Source organism: Acinonyx jubatus, chromosome A2, assembly GCF_027475565.1.
Source record: "Acinonyx jubatus isolate Ajub_Pintada_27869175 chromosome A2, VMU_Ajub_asm_v1.0, whole genome shotgun sequence".
Lineage (NCBI taxonomy): Eukaryota > Metazoa > Chordata > Mammalia > Carnivora > Felidae > Acinonyx > Acinonyx jubatus.
Window position 1 is genome coordinate 48,339,158 of NC_069383.1, and position 25,827 is coordinate 48,364,984.

Consider the following 25,827-nt stretch of genomic DNA (forward strand, 5'->3'; position numbering starts at 1 on the left):
GCTCAAGTTACCGCTCACAAAGTAAATACAGTTTTGTTTTTCCAGGGGTGGGGTAGCAGGTGCTGCATTAAACCTCCACTGCTGCATAACAAATTGCCCCCAAACTTTTTAGTTTTTTAAGACAATAAATATTTATGACCTCAGAGTTTCTCTAGGTCAGGAACTCACTAGTGATGTAGCTGAGTGCTTCTGGCTCACAATCTTTCATGAGATTACACTCAAGACATTGGCTGGGGCTGCACTCATCTGAAGGTTTGACTGGAGCTGGAAGATGTTTCCAAGATGGGTCACTTATACAGCTGTGTTGGCAGAAGGCCTCAGTGTCTGACCACAGGGATCTTTTCTCAGGACTATCTGACTGTCCTCATGATGTGGTACTACCTGCTCCCAAGCCCTACAAAGCCCTGCTTCACAAGCAAACACTGAAGTCTCAAACTAAACCAGTAGGTTTTGGCCAATAAATTTTTTTTTAAGTTTATTTATTTTGAGAGAGAAAGAGAGAGACACAGAGAGAGAGAGAGAGAGAACAAGTGGGGGAGGGACAGAGAGAGGGAGAGACAGAATCCCAAGCAGGCTCTGTGCCATCAATGCAGAGCCCAATGTGGGGCTCAAATTCATGAATGAGATCATGACCTGAGCCAAAATCAAGAGTCAGGCATTTCACCAACTGAGCCACCCAGGTGCCCTTAAGGGTTTTATTTTCTAAATTTTTTATTTATTTATGTAAGTAATCTCTACACCCAATGTGGGGCTTGAACTCACAACCTCCAGATCAAGAGTCACACCTTTCCCCGACTGAGCCAGCCAGGCGCCGCTCTACCAATAAAATTTTAACCTCAGTTTTTAGTTAGGGTCCACACACCCCTCTTTATTGGCCTACTTTCAGAATTCCTATGTAAAAGACACCTTGGATAAGTCTGTCAGGTTAAATTATGTCCATCCCCAAATTCATTTGTTGAAGCCCCAGCCCCCAGTCTCTCAGAATGTGACTTTATTTGGAAATAGGGTCACTGCAGATGTAATCATTAAGACAGAATAGGGTAGACCCCTAATTCAATAAGATTAGTTTCTTACAAATAGGGGATATTTGGACACTCACCCACAAGGAGAACCCATATGAAAATGAAGGCAGAAATTGGGGTGATGCATCTACAGGCCAAGGAGCATCCCAAGAGTGGAGCAAACTACCAGAAGCTAGGAGAGAGGCATGCAGCAGGTTCTCCCTCACAACCCTCAGAAGGAATCAACGCTACTGATAGCTTGACCTTGGACCTTCAGCCTTCAGGACTGTGAGACAATAAATTTCCATTGTTCTAAGCCACCTAGTTTGTGGTACTTTGTTGCAGTAGGCTTAGAAAACTCACACAGATGGCAAGAGAAAAACACCAGACATGTCCAATACCAAGAGATCTCTAAAAGACAGGAGGCATGGTTATCTTGCATCCATGGATGGACCATGGAGCTTTCCTCAAAAGATTATATTGTTCTTTCCTGCCACGCATTAAAACACACACACGCGCGCACATGCACACAGGCGCGCGCGCACACACACACACACACGATCTTCCAAAAGTACATTCTCAAGTAAAATTGGCAAAAACTGAGTGGACAGTCAAGGTTTCCTGATCTCGCCCAAGAAAGCGGAAATTTTATTACTCTTTCATGACCACAAGGTATTTCCTAAGCTCATTAAGCACATTTTTTTCCTGCAGAAGATCTTGTCTTAATAAGGCCACTGCCACCCTGTTCCTCCAGCCTCTGTCATCAGACAGGGATAAAAGGCAGAAATGCGGGTGGAGATGAGAGGGGGCTCTAGAGAGTTCCACTCTGCTTATTTATTTTGAGACACACTCGTGCTCCAACACAACTGTGGTCAAAGCATTCAGAATCTGAGGAACACAAACAAAGCTAACATGGCCAGGGGCCAGGGTAAAGTTTCCTCCAGCATCATACAGGGAGGGTGATTTTACATAGCCTTTTATATGATAATCACAGCTCCTTCGTATGTATTGAACTTTGCAGCAAGAAGGAAAAATAAATAAATAAGGCTGACTAATGGCTTGTTTCCCCAGAGGCGGCTTTTTATGGGATCATATGTTTTTTCAGCTTTTCAGTCACAGTTTCCTGCTTGGACGTTAGGAGCCCTTGACATTGGCTATGGCTTAGTGCACTCTGGACAGCAGCCCGAGCTACCCCTGAGTGGCCAGAGAGGGGTCCAGCTGGACCACAGCACCTTCCCAGGTCACAGCAATGGTGAACCTTGTCCCCTTCGATGAGCTGCACGCAGCGGCAGGTCTTTCAACACCTTCCAGGTCAAGCATGACCCTTCTTATCCAGTGTGGTGAGGAAAACAGAGTTGGTGGATTGGGAGCTTGTGACAAGCAGTCTGTAGGCATTCAAAAGCAGTAATAGCAAATCTGGACTGCTTTTGTTCCTGTTACATTCTCCACTGCTCCTTCCAGCATCAGAGGGGACTCTGGGAATTGGACGGTCTTGATTTTAGATCCCTGCTCATTGGGAGACCAAGAACAAATAACTGAATTTCTGAGCTTCATTTCTTATCAGTAAAACTGTAGGTGATAACACCCGCTTGTGGACCTCTTATCAGGATAAGAGATCATGTTTGCGAGACACCTGGCACATACTAGGTGCTCAGTAAGCAGTGGTTATTATCAGTGTTCCAAATATCCTCACCATCAAGGAAACGGGACTGGCAGATGAAAAGGTATCCAAAGTGTGTGGGAGCCAAACGTATCTTGAAGATGGGTGGAGTTAACAAACCACAGCTCCCTCTATGCAGTTCTCACTTTATTTCACTACTTTTTAAAAAGTAAGTTTATTTATTTATTTTGAGAGAGCACGCACATGCACAGGTGGGAGAGGCGCAGAGAGAAAGGGAGAGAGAGAGAATCCCAAGCAGGCTCTGCACTGCCAGCACAGAGCCCGACGCAGGGCTCGAACTCACGAACTGCGAGATTATGACCTGAGCTACAGTCGGATGCTTAAGCAACTGAGCCACCCAGGCGCCCCTCACTATTTTTGAGTGGGAAGCAATTATTCTGGAATGTTTCTGTTTTGCACCCCCACACACATACCTTTAGAGGGCCACGGAGCAAGAGGAGTCAGGGTGGAAGAAGGAAAAGAGACAATTTTTGTTCTTTATTTTTTCCACCTTGGACTGGGTGGTTAAGGGAATGAAGAAGTTGATTAAAATACACCACCCTCTTCCTCTTGGGTAACTGCAGCTTAATTATACTTGGAGTAGTGGTTTTATCATATTAAATTTGGGGAAAAGTCACAAGATGAGTCATGGAAAATTTTTTGATAAAATTGTGGAAACTTGGGACATCTGTGACTTTTTTCTCCCCCTTGCCTCACTTCTTCCCTACTTTCCTGATCCACCCTTTTCTTCCTGCCAACAGGGATCCCTGCAGGGAGCCATGCTGAGAAGGCTCCCTTCCCAGCCCAGCATCTACTCCCTGGGCCGCTGGCTTCACTGAGCTTCACGGTCTGTTCACGCCTTCCCGGTATTCAGGGGTGGAAATCTCCTTCTGGGGGGGGGGGGGGGTGGTGGCTAGCTGGTCATACAACTAAGTTATAGAAGCCAGCTGCGTGCTCCAGACCATGGCTTCAGGGTCACTCCCATGTGTCTCTGTTCCTCACCAGGAATCCGTTGCCTTTCCACATAAATCGCATTCCCTGATTCCAGGTTTGTTGCCTTGGAAGAAATGGACTTCTTCCTTGATTTGGGGGACTTATTGCAAAGTCATTTGATGCTTTACTCTCTCATTGCCTCTCTGGGGTCCAACCTTGAAGTAACAGGCTCAGAACAGCCCTAAAGTTATGGAGGCCCCTCCCAAAGAAATTCTGAGAAGGATAACGGCCAGAGGATGACCAAAGAATGGAAAGAAATACTATATTCTTCCTGGAAAGGTGAGAAACACCCTACTCTGCAAGGACAAGCCTTTTTGTTAAACCTAAAACATTCTTAAGGCAATAATAATGATAATCAATCACTCATTTTTATGCCACATTGAAGCTTATAAGCTACTTTCACATAATTTAGAATCGAAATGCTAAACACTCTTGATGTCATGGCATCCTCAAAAACTACCCTGCTGGTCGTTTTTCTTCATCATGAAAATACTCCCCTTAATAATTGTAGAACAAATGATGCTGACTCATTCACCGTGAAGATCTTCTCACTTGAAGACAGACCAAAACTATATACCTCAAGTTTCAAGAAATCTTTGGACACATTAAAAATGTCCTAAAGTGTCAGTACATTCAAAGAGAGTGTGTGGGGCAAATGTCAGCAGAGCTCTGACTGGAACTAAACAAAGCATACCTTCCCTTTATTAAATACATTCCAAGTGCTAGACCCTTTATGTGTAATTAGGCCTCAACCCCACTGCAACTTTGCAAGGCGGACAGAAATGGAGGCTTAGAAAAGCTAAGTAACCTCGTAAGGGCATGTGACCCATAAGTCTGGAAATCTCAAGCTCTTTCCATTACAGTCCTGCAGAGTGGGTTCCAATGGGTTATGGCTCTGTGGGGCATTAATGGCTGTTCTGCAGAAAGAAACGGGTTCTGGGTTCAAATAATAATTTAGAAAAATAATGGGTTGAACAAGGTCTCTTTCTCGAAAAATTTCTTCAAGCCTTTAAAATGTCCATGGATATTGTGGGTCCCCAAGAGAAGGACAGTGTTAAACAAACAGTGAACATATTTGACAAGGGAATTCTTACAGCAGAGGTTTTCTTAGAACAGTCGTTTTCAAAGTGTGGTCCCCAACCCAGCAGCATCAGTATCACTTTGGAACTTGCTATACCCAGATTTAGTGGATTGGTCTCAAGTGGGGCCCAGAACTCGTATTTTTAGCCAGTTTCCAGATGATGCTGGTGATCCTGAGGCAGCATATTTCTCAGAAGAAATTTTCCAAAGAAGTCATTTTGGTAAACACTGAAACAGAAGTGCTTGTGTGGCACTGACCTTTGGATATTTGGTTCCAGTAGCAAGAGGAAAGACAGGAGGACAGGCTTTTACTGGGGCAGAAAATGAGCCTTTCAGCTCTAGCTCAGGAAGGGATAATCGTAGCTGTGGTTGTAATGGTCTCAAACCCATTCTTGAAAACTGGGAAGACCCATGTAGGCATGCCTCCCCGCGACGAATCAGATTTTCACAAAAGGGCAGGGTGTGTGACATTCAGCTCTGACTTCCTGATGAGTTGCCCTCCTCTGATACAAAGTGAAAAAGTCAGTATTCTGCCACTATCGCAGATTCAGTATTTCACAATTTTCCCATTCAGGGCAAGGGGTGCAGGGTGTGTGTCCAGATGTCAAGCACCTGCCGTTAGAGGTATCATAAGATACGGATGAATTAGACACCACAAGTACAGAACAGAGGGCCTCACGAAGTCTGCGACATTTGCAACAACAACAAAAAGAAAACAAGAATTAATGAACTGTATGGTTCAGGACCCATGCTCCAAGCTAACATAGACCTATGCACGGACTTGTATTCTCTCCTAGATCCCTACCCCAGAGGGACCAGGACCAACAGGCAGACGGCACCTCTTTTATGCGTGCCCGGCCTTGAAATTCCCAGCGTGGCCAGCCAACGTGGCTGCACAGACTGTTTTCTAAACTCAGGCCAAGCTTGCCTAAACCATGAACTCAGCCTTGATGGTGGATCTGCCCAAAGAGAGAGTTTTTCTTTCCCAACAATGTTCTGAAGTTACCAAAACTCTGGTAGTCCTAAACACCCCCAGACCCTGGAAGAAGCACATCTTTCCAGGAAGTGATTCACATGCCAAAGAAGGCAAAATGAGATGGTATCAGCAGGATAAGTAACTGAGGAAGAGGTAAGTGTGCTCTAAAGATGTTAAGGTTGAATTTCTCTTTGTCCCACGGGAACTTCTATTATATCGCTCTGAAGAAATCATTCCTGGACGTTTTTTCTGACCTGGAAGTCGGCCTAGCCAACATCTGCCAAATCTTCCTAAAAATAAATAGTGGGTATACTGCATTACCTGGGCTGTGAAAGGAAACACTGGGGAAGCCCTGAGACTTTTGATTTATATAAGAATCACCTGTAACAACAGAAAGACTATCTCCTGCTGGGTATGGGCTGTAGACCCTAAACCCACCTCTGAGTTTTGACTAAAGCCTTTGGAAGGTTTCAGTCTCTTGGCCCACTGCAGTGGCGCAAGGGACTTCTGACTCACAACTACCACCTAAAATCCAGGAAAAAGTATGGGCGTAGAGTATTTGCTTAATATCCCATCCCACCTTGGCATCAAAGTTTCAGCAGCCTCTGATCCTTTGGTACATGTATCATGAGGGGGAGAGGACAAGAATTACCGAGCACTGCTGCGTATACATTAAGTGATTTACAAAGGCTTCATTTATCATCAACGACACCCTACACATTGGGTTTTATCACCATTTTACAGACAGGAAGACCAAGGCTCATAGATTAGGTTACTTAACCAAGACCCATCACTGATACCTACTACTCTCCCCACCATACACACACACACACACACACACACACACACACACACACACACAATAATGGGTTAGGAAATCCTTAGTTTATCCCTATTACACTATTATGGTACAACATATTTGTTACACTTCATTGTAAGTGCTGGCAGTTTGACTGATATCTTATTGTATCCCAATGGCTGACCCATATAAAATTTTGTTGAATGAATAATTTCTCATTCAAAGCCTTCTTGCTTTCAATGCAAGATTCTCTGCACAATATGGCTATTAACCGATAACTGTGTTATTGGACACTTTGCATGCTTAGTCATCATGAATTAACAAATTTCTTGAAAAGAACGTGGATAGTGAAACTCTTATTCTCCTTGGAGGTAGAAGGTACTTCCATTCTCCTTGCTTCCGGGAAACCAGGCAATGTAACCTTACTGTGTAAGGACATCCACTCACTCATTCACGCTCATTCATTCACCCACTCCAACAAGTCTTCACGGGGCTTCTTCTGTGTATAAGGTGACGGGGCTGGGAGTTACAGAAAGGGGCAGGCAGAGCCTTGCGACAGCATGGCTTACCGTCTAGGGGGAGACAGGAAAACACAGCAAACGCCAGAGCACAAGAGAGGCAGTTGAAAGTGCCATAAGAAATGCTTCAAAAGCAATGTGGGAATTCAACGGAGGCCAAGGTTGCATCAGGTGAGGGGAAAGCAGAGAGAATGCTTCACAGGGGTGGTAGCATTCCACATAGGCTTTCATGGATGGATTAGATTTGGTCAAAGAAGGGGGAGGGGGGCGGCTGGGTGGTTCAGTCAGTTGAGCGTCCGACTCTTGATTTCAGCTCAAGTCATGATCCGAGGGTCATGGGATTGAGTCCCATGTTAGGCTCCATGCTGGGAGTGGAGCCTACTTAAGATTCTCGCTCGCTCTCTCTCTCTCTCTCTCTCTCTCTCCACCCCCCTCTGCCCCTCCCCCACTCATGTGCATGCTCTCTCTCTCTCTCAAAAAAAAAAAAAAAAAGAGGGGAACAAGAAGAGACCTTCCTGGCAGGAAACCTTCCAGGCAGAGACAACTGCATGGGCAAGCACAATGAGGTGGGGAAACCACAGACAGGGTTAGGGAAGGGAGACTTACTCCATTTTCCTGAAGCAGAAAAGACACAAGAGGAAAAAATGACACAAAAGAGAAAACTGGTAAATTAAGTCAGAGTCAGATCATGAAGAATATGCAGCGAAACTGAGTAGCCACAGTCCTTGCTGTTTCTACGTACATACGATCCCAGAGGAGCTTAGAACCCATCGAGAAAGCCAAACGCTCCCCCATACCCCATGACCAGCAGCTCCCCCACTAGAATGTAGCCTTGGCGTCTGGCCCACCTAGCACAGCACCTGGGACACATTAAGCCCTCAATAAAAGTTTGTTGGATTGAACTGGGAGGACATAAGAGAAACATTTCCAGTGGTGGAAGTCAGGGGTGAAGAGAAGGTGCACAGCAATGCTGTCCTTTAAAATCCAACATTTAAGTATACAATATTGACCACAGCCTATATACCAGCAATCACTTTTCATCCTACAGCCAAAACTCCTATGACATCAGAAATAATGGCAGAGCAACCCCTGAATCTCAAGGCAATGTCCTGGGAGACCACAGCAGCATTCTGAGCGTGCTCTCCTCAGAGGCAGTTGTTCAAGCAGGTATTAGTCTATTAAAATCGATGTCAGCTCCAAATACATTGCCATGCGACAAATGTTCGTTTTACTCCAGGAAAGCAGTGCTCACTTGGACCAGGCCTGGAAGGAAATGTCCCACAGCAAGAGGACGTTGCTCACACCATCCCAGAGATGGTGCCTGGTTCAGAACTGGAATTATGTATTCAAAACTTCTGGCACTGTGCCCGACAAATAGTAGGTACCCATTGAATGGTAGTTGATTTTTGATTATTGCCAGTTTCGGATCTCCATTTTTCATACTTTGGTGTCATATTTCCCCACTATGTCTAAATTTGTATAAAATAGGATTTTCACTTATCTCTGTGTCTAAACTCTGTGTTCACAGAATCATGGGAACTGTGAGTTGGAAAGAAACTTAGAAGTCATATAATCCAACCTGGATATAATCCTAAGGATAAATTAACATCCTTTCCTAAAACATCTTCCTGGCACACACGCTCTCTCCGTGCACCAAAAAACAACCCTTATTTATACGGTCAGAAACAGGATTCTGGAGGAGTATGTGGACGCGCTTTAAAGAATGCCAAGTGAGATTCACAAATACATGACTTCTCCGTGGAAGGTAAAAGAAATCCGGTCATTTAGTAAAAGCCATTGCTGTTTTAAAATCTATTAAATACAGCGACTGATGCAGTAGAAGGGATTATAAATAAACAATAAATCATGCAATTATGACTGTTTGAATTTTGGCAAGATAATAAAAAGAGCAGGGGTATAATCAGGAAATAATAGAAAAGATCTGCAAGGCACCCCTGCAATTAGTGATAAACAGAACTTGGCTCAGAGTTGGAGCCCCAATATGGCTCTCATTAAAGAGCCTTGGGACCTATTCCTGGGGCAGACCTCGGCTAGCTTGGGGAGAAGTGAGGTAAGCAAAATGTCAGTGTGTGCGCGCACACATGCGCACGCACACACACACACACACACCCACACACCCGTATTCAGATAATCTTTTACTATGGTATTATAACCACCTGGGCTGAAATGACTACCTTATGCCAACTGAAGACCAATCAATCCATGGTCTTCCGAAACTCTAATTGAGATGTTTCCTGTTCTCAGCTTTTTGACTCTTTCCTTTGTAATACCATAAACACACACACACACACACACACACACACACACACACATATACCCGCACGTGCACGTGTGCGCGCACCCAGGCATTGTGCGAAGGGCGCCTTCAGTCATTTTTCCTTCCCCCTTTCCTTTCACCTTCTTTTATTAATGGTACCTCTTAAAGAGATAAATGCTCCCACACAAGTGATACCACTTAAACAGATAAATAGTCCACACTGGAGAGACACGGAGAGCATGAGAGCAAACCCTGTCTTATTAGACTGGAAACAGACACACTATATTAATGCAAAAAAATCAGCATATGGTTCTAATAGGCTTTCTTAAAATGATTTATCAGCTGTGATTAAGCCCTCAACCAGCATGTCTATCTTCATAAATAAAGCAAAAGTGCACCTTGCTCTCAAATGTATCTGCAGTATCTTATTACCCAGCCCTGTACAGTGCACTCCATTTACAACACGGCTCTGGGGAACCAAGAATTTGTGTGCAATCACAAAGTGTGTGCTCTAAAGAGACTGCCAAGATTTAGGACTCTTATCTCAGAGATAGTCTTACTAAAAATCCATTACAATGAAGGTTTATCCCCTCTCCCCGTGCCACAGAGCTCGGCATCGCTGAAATATGAACAGGTAATTAAAAGGATATGCCTGATTTTACAGTGAGCCCGGTGACACGGAATCACCAAACAGCTGTTGGGAAAGGCATCTGGCACTCGGTGTAGGTCACCTCTGCCAAGGGCTTGTGGAAAATGGGGACCACTTTACAAATCCGACTCCGTCTCCTTCTACTCTTCCACGGGTAGGAAACGCAAATGCAAATATTAGTCAGCTTGGTTCCCACCTCATTCTCCGACTGGCTAATATGTCAAATGGTCTCAGCGGCAGACTTGAAAGAAAAAGCCTTCACAGACACCCCGAGCAGGGGATGAGGAAGTAAGTGCCGTGACTTCGAAACGCAGGGGGAACTGGATAAAAGCATGTGAGCGCAGTAAGTCATAAACGGATGTTTGAGCACTGCTCTGAGCCAACCGTTCTATACTCGCAGGGCATGCCTCTGTTGGAGTGGTATTTACTCTTTGATAAAACGCCAGTAAGTCCAGGAGGATGAGCTGAATAAATCCCACAAAGCACCCCAGCAAAGTGTTCTAGGGGCTAAGTCCCTTTTGAGCCACTCCTCGCATACACACAAAGCACCATTCGTGCCCTCCCTTCTCACAGCACCCCAGACGCGGACATCACAGACACATCTGCCCCCTGTCCTATCTGGGCTTCCCAGGCATTTCTCGACATGGCCGTTTGCAGGGCGACTGAAGCACAGACGTGAGACTCTCGATACTTTTTACAACGAACCACCGCCACGTGACTCAGGCAGGTTGGCTGTGGCATCGTGAGATTTTGTCAAATGGCAACAGAGTCCAGGGAGGGCAAAATCTAAAATCGCAGAAAAGAGAAGGATGCTTGGGCTATTCCATCGGTGTGGTAAGCTGACTGTTTGGGGTTTTTTGTTTTTTTTTTTCTGTAAAATGCACCAGCCCGTTGTATTAAGAGTGCGGCCTTGGTAGCTCTAGTCTGTGCCTGTAGCACTCCATTAGAACAGCGCTAATGAGGTCAAAGCGGCTCCTCTCCCCCGCGATCAGACTGCACCCCTGGCCCTGGCCAGCTGTCTGGCAATATGTGCCTCCGGCTACCAGGGGGTCTGAGGGAGGGCACGTGCGTTTGGAGCCGTGCGAATCTATCACCACTAACGGTCAGTCGACTCGTAAGCTCACGCTTGGTGGGCAAATCGGTTGTGGCATCTTCACGAGGCAGGGCAGCAGGTAGCTATGCTCTTGACATTAAGTGTCTGTTAAAGCTGGTGTTGGACACTGGAGGCAATTCTAGGTAGCGGTCAGCACGATGAGGAATTATTCACAAAGCCTGGATTTCCCACTTTGCCTAAAACAGGTACGCAGGTAGGTGTGCATTATTGTGATACAAATGAAGGCAAAAAAAAAAAAAATCTAGCAGAGATCTAGGACAAAAACTATCCTCCCCACCCCACTGTGCGGGAAAAGAGATGCTCCTTCAGGCAGCAATGTCACCACTGCGGTATTATCTCTGTGAATACGGAGTTTGAGGTTGTGTCCCCAGGACCCTTCTTCGACCACTTAATTTCAGTCAACATCGGAAAGAATGTTCAAGGTGAGAGGCTGCGGCGACGTGTGCATCTAACACCATCTACCTGAGAATGAGCTTTATTTTTTTATTCTCCAGCTCTCGATATATTTGAACTATGTATGTGTGTAATCCCAAGGTTGTCAAAAGGCCCGGTGTAGACAATAAAGTCGTGCGTTTAGAACATGACGGAGTGGGGTCGGGATTTCTTGCCAACCCCGTCCTGAATTCGTTACTTCTCCACAACTCGCGCCTGGGCTGTTACCAATAGCACCAGAAGTGTTGCAAGGCCATTTTCAGGTGGACCGGCAGCACGGGGCGCCCACACTGCACATCACGCTTTGGCACATCATCCTGCAAAGGGGCCGCCAGAATTCCGGAATGGCTTCTTCTGCCACTTGGGGACCAATCAGGTGGGGCTACAAGGGTGGGGCTCGCCTGTGCTCTCCATTCTAGAGCACTACAGATTCCAGGCTTCCCCTGCAAAGAACAGGAACGCCCGGGCCCACCGTGCCAACAAATCCAACAAAAGCCTCACGTTCATAAATCCTCTGGGAAAGTTCCTAAGCTCTGTGCATAACAAATCATGTGAGGAGAAGCCAAAAAGGGGATGGGTTCTTTGGGAATGACAGTGATTCACAAGGCCCAGTGCTGCATCATCTGCAGCCAATCAACCTGACATCCACACGGAACATGACTGCTTTTCTTCTTTGGGGACATGACTGCTCGCAGAGCCCAAGCAAGCCCCCACCCAGACATAAAGCCACAGAAAAGGGCGGTGCCTGGCACCGACTCAGGCTAAGGGTGCAGACAAGCACCGTGATCAACTTTCAAAGTTTCCATGTAGCAGATGGCGTGCCCTGCACATAACTCAGATCCCAGGGATGGCTGAGACTGCAGCCACCCTAAATGCAAAATGTGGGGTTCACCCCACTCCACAGAGGGAACTGGGGACCCCCCCACGGTGCCAGACAATGAAGGGAGAGCTTGCAGGTGGGTCTCTCCCTTCTTCTAGCTCCAACACTGTGAAATGAAACAGCTCGCATTCGCCTTCAGGTCAAAGGTCAAAATACCATCCACCTACACAACAGTCTGGTTTCGCCAACGCTAGAACGTTTTGTTAGAAAGCACATGCTTAGAGGAGATGCGGAGGGTAAAGTCTTTCGGCAACCCATCTCACTCTAGAGCCAGATGAGAGAATTTGGCCTCATCACACAGAAGAGTCACAGGTTCACACGGGCTAAAAATAGCCTTTAATATCCCGGAAAGCAAAAAAACAAAGTGAAGTCCAGCAATGTTCTGGAAACCCTGCCGCTGATATCCCGTCATATTTGGGGTGTGAGGCTCGTTCCAGCCGAATATCAAGAAGCAGGTTGCGTGTGGCTACCCACGAGGATGGCCTGACTGCATCTCCCATCCAACCAGCCTGTGAACAACCCCCTCCCAGGTCACCACAACAGCTAGTTCCCCAAAGTGTAAGAACGTGGTACACGTAATTCAAGGGGGGGAAAAACAACACTATTTCCTAGGCCCTTGGGCTTTGGCGATCTTTGGGTACAAAACAAACAACCAAAAAAAACAAAAACAAAAAAAACAAGGAAAATGTCCGAGTAGTGTTCCGAGGCTAAAAACAGTAATTGCGCTGCAGGTTTGAGTCGATAACCAACATGCTGGCAATATGGACAGGAGGAATGCTCGGAATCCCAGTTCCTGGCCTCAGCCTTATCAATATGGAAATAACTTAACAACACACAAATGCTGAAGCAGGGTTCCCGGAGTAAATCACTCCCATACCTGCTCTGGACCATACTTAATGTTCACCTGGATTTATGAGATGATGGGGGCAGAGACTCTTGCAACCATTATATTATTTTCCTATTCTCTTTTTACAATGTCAATTTTTTTTTTCTCACATCTCTGCGAGGGGCCCAGGTAAGTGATTCTTCGCTACAGATGCACGAGGAGTCGAACATTTGGCCAATTTTCCAAACGTGAGTGCTGTTTTCTGCCTAGAACGGAAGCTTCATCTTTAAGTCATTTCGTTTTTAATCCGGTCCTGAAAACAGATCTGTTTTCCTGCTTGCCTTTGGGAGCATTAATGCAGGGGGCCTCACAGAGGACAGCGTAAGCTTCCTCTGCAGATGCAAAGGCCTCCCATGCCCAGGTACACACCCGCCTCCCCATGCCTGTCTGGCGGGTTTCGAGTCCTGAATTACTCACAGCTGGAAACTGACTCCTTCGGAGGAGAGCATCAATTCTCTGTGGTGATTCCATTTGGGCTAATACCTTGAAATCCCAGCCTGGCTCGCCTGCCTGCCTCGGGACAGGTAAGAAACGATTCTTTAACTAGCTGAGGACCCAACCCAACCTGGAGTAGAAAAATCACCCTGTTGAGAAAGTGTCCTCCTGGGAAAAGCCGTCCTTTTCGGCGCCCTTAAAGCGAAGCATCATAATTGTTTTAGTGAGGAGCTTCCAGACAAGTAATTCAATTGGGCTGATTTTCAGCTACAGTAAGGCCACCTGATGGGAAGGCAGGCCAAATGAGTGGTCCTCACAGCCCAAGTCTGGGTTGATGCTGGTGCCCAAGGAGCTCCAGGGATCCACTGTGTTTGGGGCTATTTTTGGAGTACTTTCTTCAGTATACTTCCATGCCCGCCCATCCCTGCTCTGTTCCTTTTAGGTGCATTCCATGCATAGAATGTCATAGAATCAAGCCTATGCTCAACAGCTCCCAACATAACTCCTTTTAATACCTATGACATCCCACACCAACCCCTCTACCTTTTAACAATCACAGTGCCTGGAGGAACTTTGAACTTAACCACAAGTCAGAAGTAAAATACAATTTTTTTCTAAATGTTTGCAACTGTGTTTTTTTTTTTAACTTGTAAACACTTCGGTTAGTTTCTTTATTGCTTAAAAAATGCATTCAATTTTGCAAGGCTTAACACGAGGTATTTCTTTCAAGTTAGGTTAGCGGTCAGAAACTTTCTTGGAATTCACAGCGATAACCCGGTAGGCAGTGATGACGGTCTAGACTTGAGGTGACAGAAACGAAAACTAAAGGGAAGAGAGGAGGTCTCTTTCCTAAGAAAGTTGCTGGGGCAAAGGAGGCTTGGAAGGCAAAACGGACTCCTGCGGCGGGGGGACACATGCCTCTGACAAGGCAGTGAGTTTGCACGAGGAGGCTCTGAGTACACTTTGAGGGCAGTTGGGAGTAGCAGCGGGGTGTTCGATGGGAATGTGGGTAGCAGCTGCAGACTGGAGGCTAATATTCAAGTCTGAAGACTAGATGTAGAGTTGAAGGAATTGTCTGGTGGAGCTGATTGTTACGCTGTGAGAATTTATGAGTTTTCTGAAGAAGAGGTGTAAGCAGAAACCACCTGGGAGGGAATACAGCCAAAAGACAAGGAGGCAGAGACAAAGCAGAGAGAAGAGCCTTACCACCGGCCCTCCGTGGGGAAGGCCTATCAACGCTCTGTCTCTCTTGATAGTTCATTCCTCTGCATTTAAATGGGGAACACAGTACCGGTATAATCACCTATAGTTATTCCCTGTGAACTAGAGGGACCAAAATCAAATTATTAACAACATGTTCAAAGTGGCATACGTGGGCCTGAATACGCTTCGGGAGTACCTAAGTACTTTGATCATTGCTGTTCCCTGTCACAACTGAACAGGAAATACTGGTGCAAGAAAATACTAATTTATTCTGTGATATTCCAACACAAAAAGCGGTTCTCAAAGTCAATACCCGGTTCCCTCTTGGAATCTTCCGGTTACACCCTAAACAGGGTCTGAGCCTCCCATTCTCTTCCACTGCACAGCTTCAAGTGGAAACATAAGTGCCTCGTGCGAGGCCACCCGTCACAGCACGGGATGAATGCAAACTGTTTCTCATTCAGACTTTAGCCTCTGGAAGCCTGGCGATCAACTCTCCCCAAAGACATCAGGCCGAGACCTCCGTCTTGGTGGGACACGTGTCGTGGGCTAGCAAATATCAACAGGACCCAGGACCAAAAACTTACAGGCTTAATACTGAACTCAGAGAACAATCAAACCTGCCACTCATAGGCTCAGACATTTATCCGCAAGTCCCACCCCCCAGCCACCACCCCCTTTTAATTCAGATTAGAACACTGGCTGAAGGCGGAGCCAGGAACTGCCAAATAATTTAGCATCAGAGATTAGATCCTCAGTTTCAAGAGATAAACATATTTTTTCCTCAGTGTGCAAGTTACGTTGTGAGGATTCATCCATTTTAGTCCAAATTATCCAAATATACAAAGTCTTCAAGGGAGGAGATGGCCAAATACCAAGCACGCCTCTCGGTCGGTATTCCCCCAAACCGTGGGCCTTCCCCTACCATCCATATCAAATATACTTGATATCAAGTTCTTGTTCTTTGCAAGGCAACAGACAATGCATTTTGCCACTTTGAGGTTGCCCTGACTTTCTGCCAAAAACTTATTTATTTTTAAATTTGTTTTAATGTTTATTTATCTATGAGGGAGACAGAGTGCAAGCAGGGGAGGGGCAGGGAGAGAGAGGGAGACACAGAATCTAAAGCAGGCTCCAGGCTCTGAGGTCTCAGCACAGAGCCTGATGTGGGGCTCGAACTCACGAACCAGGAGATCATGGCCTGAGCTGGAGTCGGAAGCTTAACCAACTGAGCCACCCAGGCGCCCCTGCCAAAATTTTTTTTTAAATAAAAAATACTCTACTTTGAGTTTTTATTTCCCACCCCATTCTAAAATTGAGGCAGAGCCTCAAATCACATCTTGATTCGCTGACATATGGGGCAGTGGATGCCAACTCTTAATAATCTCTGGTAAAGACTATACGCATTAACCCTAAATCCCAGGAAGCTGAAACACATGAAATAGCTTCCGGTCTTTTCCACGGGTTTAGTCGCTCCCCTGAGTGGGATGCAAAGGCCAAGCCAACCTCTCTTCCAGTGTCAAAGTCCACTCAAGCTGAGGGCATAATGTAAACCAATAAGGAGAAAGCTGAAAGGTTTTACATTTGTAGTGTACTGACATGGGAGGACCAAAAGAATCCTTACAAGATAAAGGTTAGGTTTTCCAATCACTGGCATGGGGGAAGAAATAGGTTGTTATGTCTTAGAGCATTGCTAGTGGGGGTTTCCTTTCAGTCATGCTGATTCAAAACAAAACAAAACAAAACAAAACACGAGAAGATCAAAACCAGTTTCATGGTTTCATCTCCTAGGATTTAGCAAGCATGACGACATTTTCAAAACCAGAGTAAAACCAAGTTTAAGTTTCAGAATATTCTTTTTCTCCAGACATCTGCAAGGAGGGACCGTTTTACACAAATATCGTAGAAGCAACGTGTTAACAGAGCAGCTGCTGTAAGTTTGCTCAACTGGGTTTCTTTTCGTTTCCATTCGGCACCAATCCTACCTTCCCCAGAGGGCAGCAGTGCCAGCCAGGGGTTGACAGAGCAAGAGAGTGTGGACGAAGGCAGAGGGCCTCCTCTCTGCACCCTCTCTCCCCCAAGTAACTGGTGGTGTCGAGTAACATGATTTCCAGGTACAGAATTTAATCAGATTGAGCCGCCTACTTTTCCGAGCTGAGGCTGACCTGGCCGTGCCCTGTTCCGTGACTCCTGTTGAGCTGGGATCCAAGATCTTAAGATTGTAGCTTGTCCCTTGTTCCCATGTGTTAAACAGTCAATCCCCTCTGGGAATAGACTGCACTTTTCATCATTTGGGTAGGAATTCTAGAGCATGGAAATGCCCTAATTTGCTATTGCTGCATCAGCATGATGAGTCAAATTTAGGTCCTATGGGAGGAGAGCAACACTTAGCACTTACACACCGTGCTTTTCATCTCCAGGGTCCTTCACCACGTGAGGCTGTAATGTTATATTTCTCTCAGCAAGACAAAGGAGTTCATTTCTAGTCCTCTCAACTCCCCTTACACACACTCACACACACACACACACGCACACACGCACGCACGCACGCACTCCCAATTATTATCATATGATGAAGCTATATCCCGCTTCCTACGCATGCATTATTCCATCTGTCTTTTAAAAATCAAATTTAAAATTAGGTCAACTCACCTTCCTCTTTATTTTTCTCTTTTTAAAAATCTTTTTTGTTTTTGTTTCTGTTTTTTTCGCCTCTGACACGGAAAATGAAATCAGCATGCTAACTGCCAACCGTTACTAGAGTCTATTCAGTATTACCGGTAGGGTTCTGTACTTGACTTGATTCTTCACGCCTCAGGGTCGTCTGTGTCAGCCCTGGCCACTGAGGAGAGTTGAATACTCTTTCCTGGAGGTTCGGGAGGAGTCCGCCAAGTTCCATGCTGAGACCTTCTCCACTTCATCGCCATGGATTCCTGGCTCAGGCGATTCCATCAAGTCTCATGTATTTAAACCCCATCTACAGGCCAGTGACTCCCAAATTCATATCTCAAGGCGAATTGCCTCTTTCTGAATTACAGACCACTATACCCACGTGCCGGTTCCATATCTCCACTGAAGTCAAAAAAAAAAACAGTCTCCACGGTCTTCCCCTCAAACTGGCTCTTCCCACAGGCAACTCCCCATACTTCCAGTTGCTTAGGCCAAAAACCTGGTTCACTTTTGATTCCATCCTTGCTATTACTCCCCAGATCATCAGCAAATCCTGTTGACTGTATCTTCAAAATAGACCCAGAATGGAACCACTTCCTCCGTCTCCACCTTGGACCAATCCAACATCACCTTTAATCTAGAGTCTTCCTTTAGTCTCCTTAACTGCTCTCTCCCAGCTCTTGTCCTGCAACAGTTTACTTTCAACTCAGCAGCTGAAGTGAACTTTCTAATATATAAGTCAGATCCTATCACTCCTCTGCTTGAAACTCTTTACGGTTCCCCATCTCACCGGGAGAAAAATCTGGAGGCCGCAGACCTTCTGGAATCTGCCCTCCTGGTGCCCACTCTTTAGCTTACTATATACTCTCCTCTTTGCGATTCCTCCAACCCACAGAGCGTCCTCCAGCCTTAGAGCTTTGACTCATTGCTCTCTCCACTTGGAACATTCTTCTCCTCAACACACACCTGCTCTGAAGCAAAGCTCCACTCTCCTCCTTCGGGTCTCTGCCGCATGTGTCCACTTACCGGCAACCCGGTGACCACCCCTGACACTCATTCTGCCCCTTTCCTGCTGTAACACTTATCACCTTTTGACACGTTATATGCTCTACTGTTTTTACTTATTATCTGTCTTACCCATGAGAAGCAACCTGCCTGAAGGCAGGGTTTTGTTTTTAATTAGCTTTAGTCCCTGGGTAATATTCATCAAGGCTCAGACAGTGCCTGGCACGTGATGAGCACTCAAAAAGATTTACTGAATGAATACATGATGAGCACAAGTTTCTCAACTGTTTCAGGACATAGACGACCCTGACTTCTAAGCCACAGGCAAACTGAGATTTGTGACGCCTGCTAGTGATGGATGCTTTTTCAAGGGAAAAACATCTCTTATTAAAGAGTTTTGAAACCGTGAGCTTATACTTATGTGGAAGATTGGCTAACTGTGGAATGTGTTGCTTTCTACATGTGATACAGATACAGATATTAGGGCTTTTTCCATTGTCATGACCTGCCTCTAGCCTGTCCTCATTCTATACATACATTGATACGTTTTTGGAGAAGGCTGTCAGGATTAGAGATAGTCCCTAGAACAGGATTTTGCCCAATGGATGGCCAAATGGGCTAATAAGCAAGGATCAATTCTCTATTTGCTCTTGAACAGAATGTTCTAGATAAAACTGCAGCTAGAAAGTTAGAGGTGGAGGCAAGGACCAGCCTAAATCTTCCGATATTTTTGTATAAAGTACTTATACCCAGAGGAAAAGAAACCAGAAGAAGGTTGGAGATGTACAATTGAAAAGAAATAATTATCTGAATGTGAAGCAGAAGGAAGGAAGTAGAAGATAGCATTGCATACAAAATATAATATATAACAATAAGGTTTGCTTTGAATAAAGAGCTTGTATTCCTCCTTTTCAAGCAAGGGATGAAGAAATGAAGCAGGGGCTGTGGGTGGCAGTGTGCCAGAGATGTTGGTAGTTAGAGAAGTGGGGTCAAAGGTGGCACAAACCAATGCTGCTAGATTGGAGACAATCCCCTACCTTTCGTTTATCTACCTGAGGCTTCCAAAGAAATGCCACGCAGAAGCCACCAACCCAGCCCACTTGGCTGCTGGATAAGTCATTGTGCATTAGGTCTCGAGAAGCCAAGGCCACCCAAGGCTGGATTTGGCCCCTCTGATTTGAAAGAGGCAAGGGGAGAGGACAGCTCAACAGCCTGAATGCTGTCCAGCTTTCCTGGTGTACAAGTAAAGTTGGGGTTTGAGACGCCCACCCCAAAACCATGAGGGAAACTGACTACCCTCAGCCAAACACCCATCACAAAACCAGCACATGGCTAAAAGCAACATTCAAAAGACACTTTTTAAAAATGTTTTAAGGATGTGTTTAAAATATGTACTTCTACAACTACAATAGTCTTCTTTTTCTCAACTTTGCTTGCCAAATTACTTGAATTTTTTAAAGTTTAATTATTTATACTCATTCTCAACCCACAAGGACTCAAAAGCAATTCGCCAAAAAAAAAAAAAATGTATAGCATAGAAATGCTTTTTAAATTAAAAATCAGGACCAGAGGAAATATAAACTAGAACTGAAAGTCTAGTCTGGGGAGAAGTAAAATATGTTCATCATAGTGTTCTAAAAAGTTCTCAAAGTTAAGCAGTAAACTTGGCTTTCTGTTAACCGAGCAGTCAAAGCAAAAAGAGAAACAGAACCAGTTACAGGATTCTCATGTCCATGAGGACAAAATATTTCAGTTCCTTTGGGGGAAGCAAAGTATTTCCTGGAATTCAGACCTGCAAGAATTTCCTCCCATGGGGCTTCATATAGAAGATCATGAGTACTACGCAAAGGAGAACATCTAAAACCACACCCCTACCATGGGCTTCCTAACGCTGTCCTCGGTAAATGTCTGTAAGAAAATCAAGGGCACATACTTTGGTTAAAAGCATTCTACCGGAAATGAAAATAATACGAACCAAAATGAACCAGTACACATCTTTCTTATAGTTCAGTTTTAATCTAAGAAGCCAACATTGACTCTCTTGAGGAATGAATGAATTTATTAATCCCTTGGTCTTTCACACATGCCCTGTCTACCAGGAGAGCTAAATTTATTATTCAACCAGAGGAAATTTACTAGACTTTTGGGTTCTTCTTTGCCCTTGTTATTTTCATTTTTAAAAAATACGTTTCTAGTGCAGTGAATTATAGAACATATGCCTTCTATTTTTCTTGACTTGAATTTTTAAGTGCTCAGAACAGCGCCTGGCTAACAAGTGCTAAGTAAGTATTTGTTTAAAAGGGGCGGGGGAGCCTTTCATGTCACTTGGAGGGTGAGGGAAGTGGCTGTATCAGGTACGCATGACAAAGTAACCATATACAAATAAAATGAGTTGATTGAGATTTCATACCTCTCTTGTCTCCTTCACCAATTATCATGATGTTTCCTAAAGCGGTACAGACTCAGTGCAAGCCCTTGACTCTCTGGATGTAAGAATGTGACATGAAAAGTCTGGTCGAGGGATTATTATAATTTCACATACAGGAGGATTCGAAGGTTTTGAAATATCAGAGCCTTTTAAAATGTCTCCTCCGGATGGAACAGCTGGAACTTCAGAATCCGTGACAACTTAGCCAGCCCTTCCTTTCAACCAACTTCCACATTTTAAGTCTCTGTTCATGGAACGTGTCTAATTTGTTGTTTAGTACATCGTGGGCATTCAATAATGCTCTATCGTAACGATGGGAAAAATGCTAATTATCACATTTACTTGTGACCCCGTTTCCTTTCCTTTATTGTGATTTTAAAAGACAAGCACAACATTACAATAAACTGAATATATTGTGGGGGCATTCATAAAGTCGATTTTCTACATTATTAAGAACAAATAATCCACACATACATTTAAATCATTTGTCTCAACACTAACAGCTGTTCAATAATACAACTGGAAAGTAACTGTCATGCTGGTGGAGTTCTACTGGGAAGATTTTACCCCAGGTTGTCAAAATCAAATGAAACCCCTCTCTGCTCCTGCTATGATTATTTGCCTATTGTCTCTTTGACTTTCGTCTTCTGCATGCAACGCCCATGTAAGACTTGCTACTAAATATTTAGCAAACTAAATCAACTAGTTTTGAATAGAAGAAGTCTGAGTTTGTCCAACTCAACGTTCAAGAATCAGGTACATTTTTTTTTGCTTGAATTTCACATTTCATGTCTGTTTTCCCCTTGAGGGATTCTACCACAATCAGGGCTTCATCCTTTTTTTTAAAAAACATGAGACAAATACTTGCAAATGCATAAAATGCTGTTGTAGGGCCACATCAGCACAATCTGCGGTGCCACCTAAGTTTCCACACAGAAGATTCTAATGGGGGTGAGAGGAGGCACCTGTCGAGGTGTCCATTCAAGCAAACCTACCCGCTTGCTGCTCTCCTCCTCCTGAGCCTTCCTGAACTCATGCTCAAGGGAGCAGTCCAGCTCATTGAAGAGCCCCACCTCCTCACAGTTCTTCAGGAATCTCGTTGGGGTCGGAGTCTGATCTGAAAACAGAGACCGAGGGATCATACATGGGATCTTTTCCTCAAAAGCCAGTAGCAAGCATGAGCTAAAATTCACTAATCCCCTCCCCTTGCCTTAATTAAAATGCCAATTAGTCATCCATAATCTTCCACCCTTTTGAATAAAATGACAATATGGAAGAAAATAAAACCACAAATCTCACAGAAGGAATACAACGTGTAGCAGGCTGCGTATGTGAGGGTTTTCCAAACTTCCTCCAGACAACCTCCAGAGATCCCACTGTCAACTTTCTGGGGTCCCTATCACTTGAAAAAACATTGCAAAGTGCGGAATGACCTTTTTTTAACTGGAAAAAAAAATGATTTAGCTAAAATCAGGCCAAAAAAAATCTTCTGAGACAAAGATAAGCTTGATTTTAGGGGGGAAACAGATTTTGTAAAAGTGTGTATCAAACAAAAAGAAACAAACAAGCATATTAATTCTTTTTCTTTTTTTTTTTAAAGTTTATTTGTTTATTTTGAGAGAGGGAGAACAAACGGGAGGGGCAGAGAGAGAGGGAGAAAGAAAATCCCAAGCAGGTTCTGCACTGTCAGCCCAGAGAGCCCAATGCAGGGCTTGAACCCACCAACCGTGAGATCATGACCTGAGTCAAAAATCAAGAGACGGGCACTCAACTGACTGAGCCACCCAGGCGCCCCAATTCCTTTTTCTTAATGGAAAAGGAAAATATAGCAATTCTGTCTCTCATTTTTGAGAGTCATAGAGGATGATGAAAGGTTCCAAGTCAAACACATTCAGCTTTCATCCATTAAAAATATAATTATTAATTTCATTTTCCTTTGCTATAGCCAAAAGAATGTTCTGAGAAAACTCTTTAAAAGGAATTTCTTTCATATTCTTGACTGTCTAGAGAGAATATAACTTAGAAAACTGGAGGGTCTGAAGCCACTATTTGTGGCTCCACATTTACGCAACGTTTGCAGTTTACAAAATGTTTTCACACATGTTCTATATCATCTAGATCACACAAGATCCTATAAGGTCAATAAAGGTAGAATTATACCTTTGTAATCACTAAGGATGGTCATCTTCCTTGGTAAAGGTATACTGGAGTTGACATGAAGAAAATTGTAAACTGTCCCTGTGTTCTAAACAGAAGATGGCCATGCAAAATGGCCATGCTAATTATTTTGCAAATGAGGAAAACTGAAGTCCTGAGTGATGAAGAGTCTTGTTTAAGGTCTCCCAGGTGGATGTGATGGATGACACCAGGACTATAACCAAGGCCCTGGCGCTATCTCCAATATGTACATATATTATTCCCACCTGAGCCCACAGTACACACTGCTAGGTTACTTACGGCACTTGTCCAACTTGACCTATCCTCAGTCCCCAAATCTCCTTCTGCACGGTTCTCTAACACATCACTACCATTCAACCCAAGAGTGCCCACAAGTGGACACGAATTTGCCATTTCTGCCCGCTCTTTACACTTTCCTGGATGATAAGAAACTAGAATCACGTTTACTTTTCTAAGTCACACACAGAGCAGTTAATCCCAGTAAATCATCCGTTGAGACTCAAGGAAATAGCTTAATATTCATGAAGATGAAAGTAGTTTGAGATCCCCATATATTCAGCCCTTCCAAGGCAAGATCTCCTGATTCCTTATGGCAAGGGGCTTTTTCACCTGTTAAGCACCCAACTGGTTGACCTGGATTTCAATGCAGCAAAAATCCCCTTCTGCATCCTTTCCCATTCTTAGCCCAGCCTCCAAGATCCTGAGCTCTCTTTGCAGTACACAGAGAGCCTACCACAGATGATCACAAATTGGACACTACAGATAAAAGCCAGAAAAAAGTTGGGTTTGATTGAAAATGGTTTTATTAGCACACTAATCTACTAAGAGTCACATATACACATTTATGTCCCAATATACATCTAACATGTATATGTATATGTATATACACATATGTATATGGTGTGATAAAATAGCATAAAAAAGATAAAATTAGTATTTATGAAGCATTTTGCAGTTTACAAACATTTTCACCCACATTGTCTAGAATCTAGATCTCACAAGATCCTATGAGGTAAGTAGGTACCTATTATTTTAGAAATGGAGAGATAAGTACCTTACACAAGGTCACAATTTGTAACCATTTTATCAGTCCTCTTTTACTTTCAGACATAATCCCTTCTCAACCTAAATCCTGTGCTTTGCCGGGACTCTCCTCTGGGTCTGAAGAACTCTGTTACATGTGTAAAAGACAATGTTGGCAACCCAGAAATCCAGAATTGAAAACTGTATGATTTGGGAGAAATTCCCTACATTCTCTGGACCTCATATTCCTTATCTTTCAAGTAAAGTTCTAAAGTCACATGGTTCTATGAGTCCTAAAATCACCACCGTACTGGGTTCCCTTCAAAAGTCACTGTCAGCAGGTCAAAGGAACATAACCATTTAAAGGACAGTTTAATGGAAGCATCAGGAACAGCTGGCTAGACACTAGAAGTTAGGCCAGAGGTAAAGGCTAGAGAAAAAAAGAAGGTTCCGGAACAGAAGGTACAAATAGACAAGACCTGACAGTGAAAATAAAGGGTGTGTGTGCGTGTGTGTGTGTGTGTACATATTCTTCCATTTATTGAGTGCTTATTCCATGTCAGGCATAGTGTTAAGTGCTTTGTATGACACATCATCTCATTAATTTTCACACCAACCATGTTCAGTAGAAATCATCTTCCCCCTTTTACTTGTAAGGAAACTGAAACTCACCACAGGCCCGTTTAGAAATTGAGTCACATAATTGTATTGGTAACTGACAATCCTAACCATCCTTGGTTCTTTTAAAATATCTTGGAATCGGGGTGCCTGGGTGGCTCAATAGGTTAAGCGTCCGACTTTGGCTTAGGTCATGATCTCGCCGTCCGTGAGTTCGAGCCCCGCATCGGGCTCTGTGCTGGCAGCTCGGAGCCTGGAGCCTGTTTCGGATTCTGTGTTTCCCTCTCTCTCTGACCCTCCCCCGTTCGTGCTCTGTCTCTCCCTCTCTCAAAAATAAATAAATGTTAAAAAAAAAATTTAATTTCTTGGGATCATTCATATCCCTCATGTAACAGAACCATATTATAATCCCACAGACTCTCTACTATCTTTCAGGTCATTTTGTGACAAAAAAGCCTTCGAAAACAACACACAACAGAACTGAAATACTAGACCACTTGTCATCAGTAGGAATTTAGTTTGCCAGGTTTTAATTTTTCTTCTGCTCCTCTATATTTCTCTGTTGGAGATTTACAAGCTGAGAGCCATGATTCCAGGTAGAGGGAACAGTAATCCTAGAAGGATCCATATGAGTCCTGAACCCTAAGATGAGTTCATGAGATGGGCCATGAAATCAAATTCACACTGGCATTTGGAGGCCAAACCTCAAGCAAGCTTGAGAAATGTGTTCTGTCTTCTCTCAGCAAAATTATTCCCAGATTCCAGTGCCCGCACACGCACACACATACATCAGAAAAGGAGGTGGAAGGAACACGACACAGGGATAGTAAAGGCAATGGCCGCCATCACGAGCCTCTCGGCAGCAACAAGGAAACAAAAGGTCTGAAGCAAGGGGAGCTTTGAACCCTAAAGGGAGTTGGTTCCCTCCTACCCCTAGAGCAGAAGACCCAGATGGAGGCCATAGAGTTGTTACTGAATGTGACTTTCTTTGCTGTATGATA

General features: G+C 44.3%; 1 protein-coding gene across 8 annotated transcripts in view; it reads right to left on the minus strand.

Annotated features, from left to right (window-relative positions):
• Positions 1–25,827, minus strand: part of CREB5 (cAMP responsive element binding protein 5) — a 484,504-nt gene that overhangs the window by 285,885 nt on the left and 172,792 nt on the right. For 7 of the 8 annotated variants that reach the window (XM_053218281.1, XM_015085960.3, XM_027075175.2 and 4 more), the window contains one exon: positions 22,003–22,124. The exons of the other annotated variant lie outside the window; for it this stretch is intronic. In XM_053218281.1, the coding sequence (XP_053074256.1) occupies positions 22,003–22,124 (122 nt within the window). The remainder of the gene's footprint in view (positions 1–22,002; positions 22,125–25,827) is intronic. 8 annotated transcript variants of the gene reach the window in all.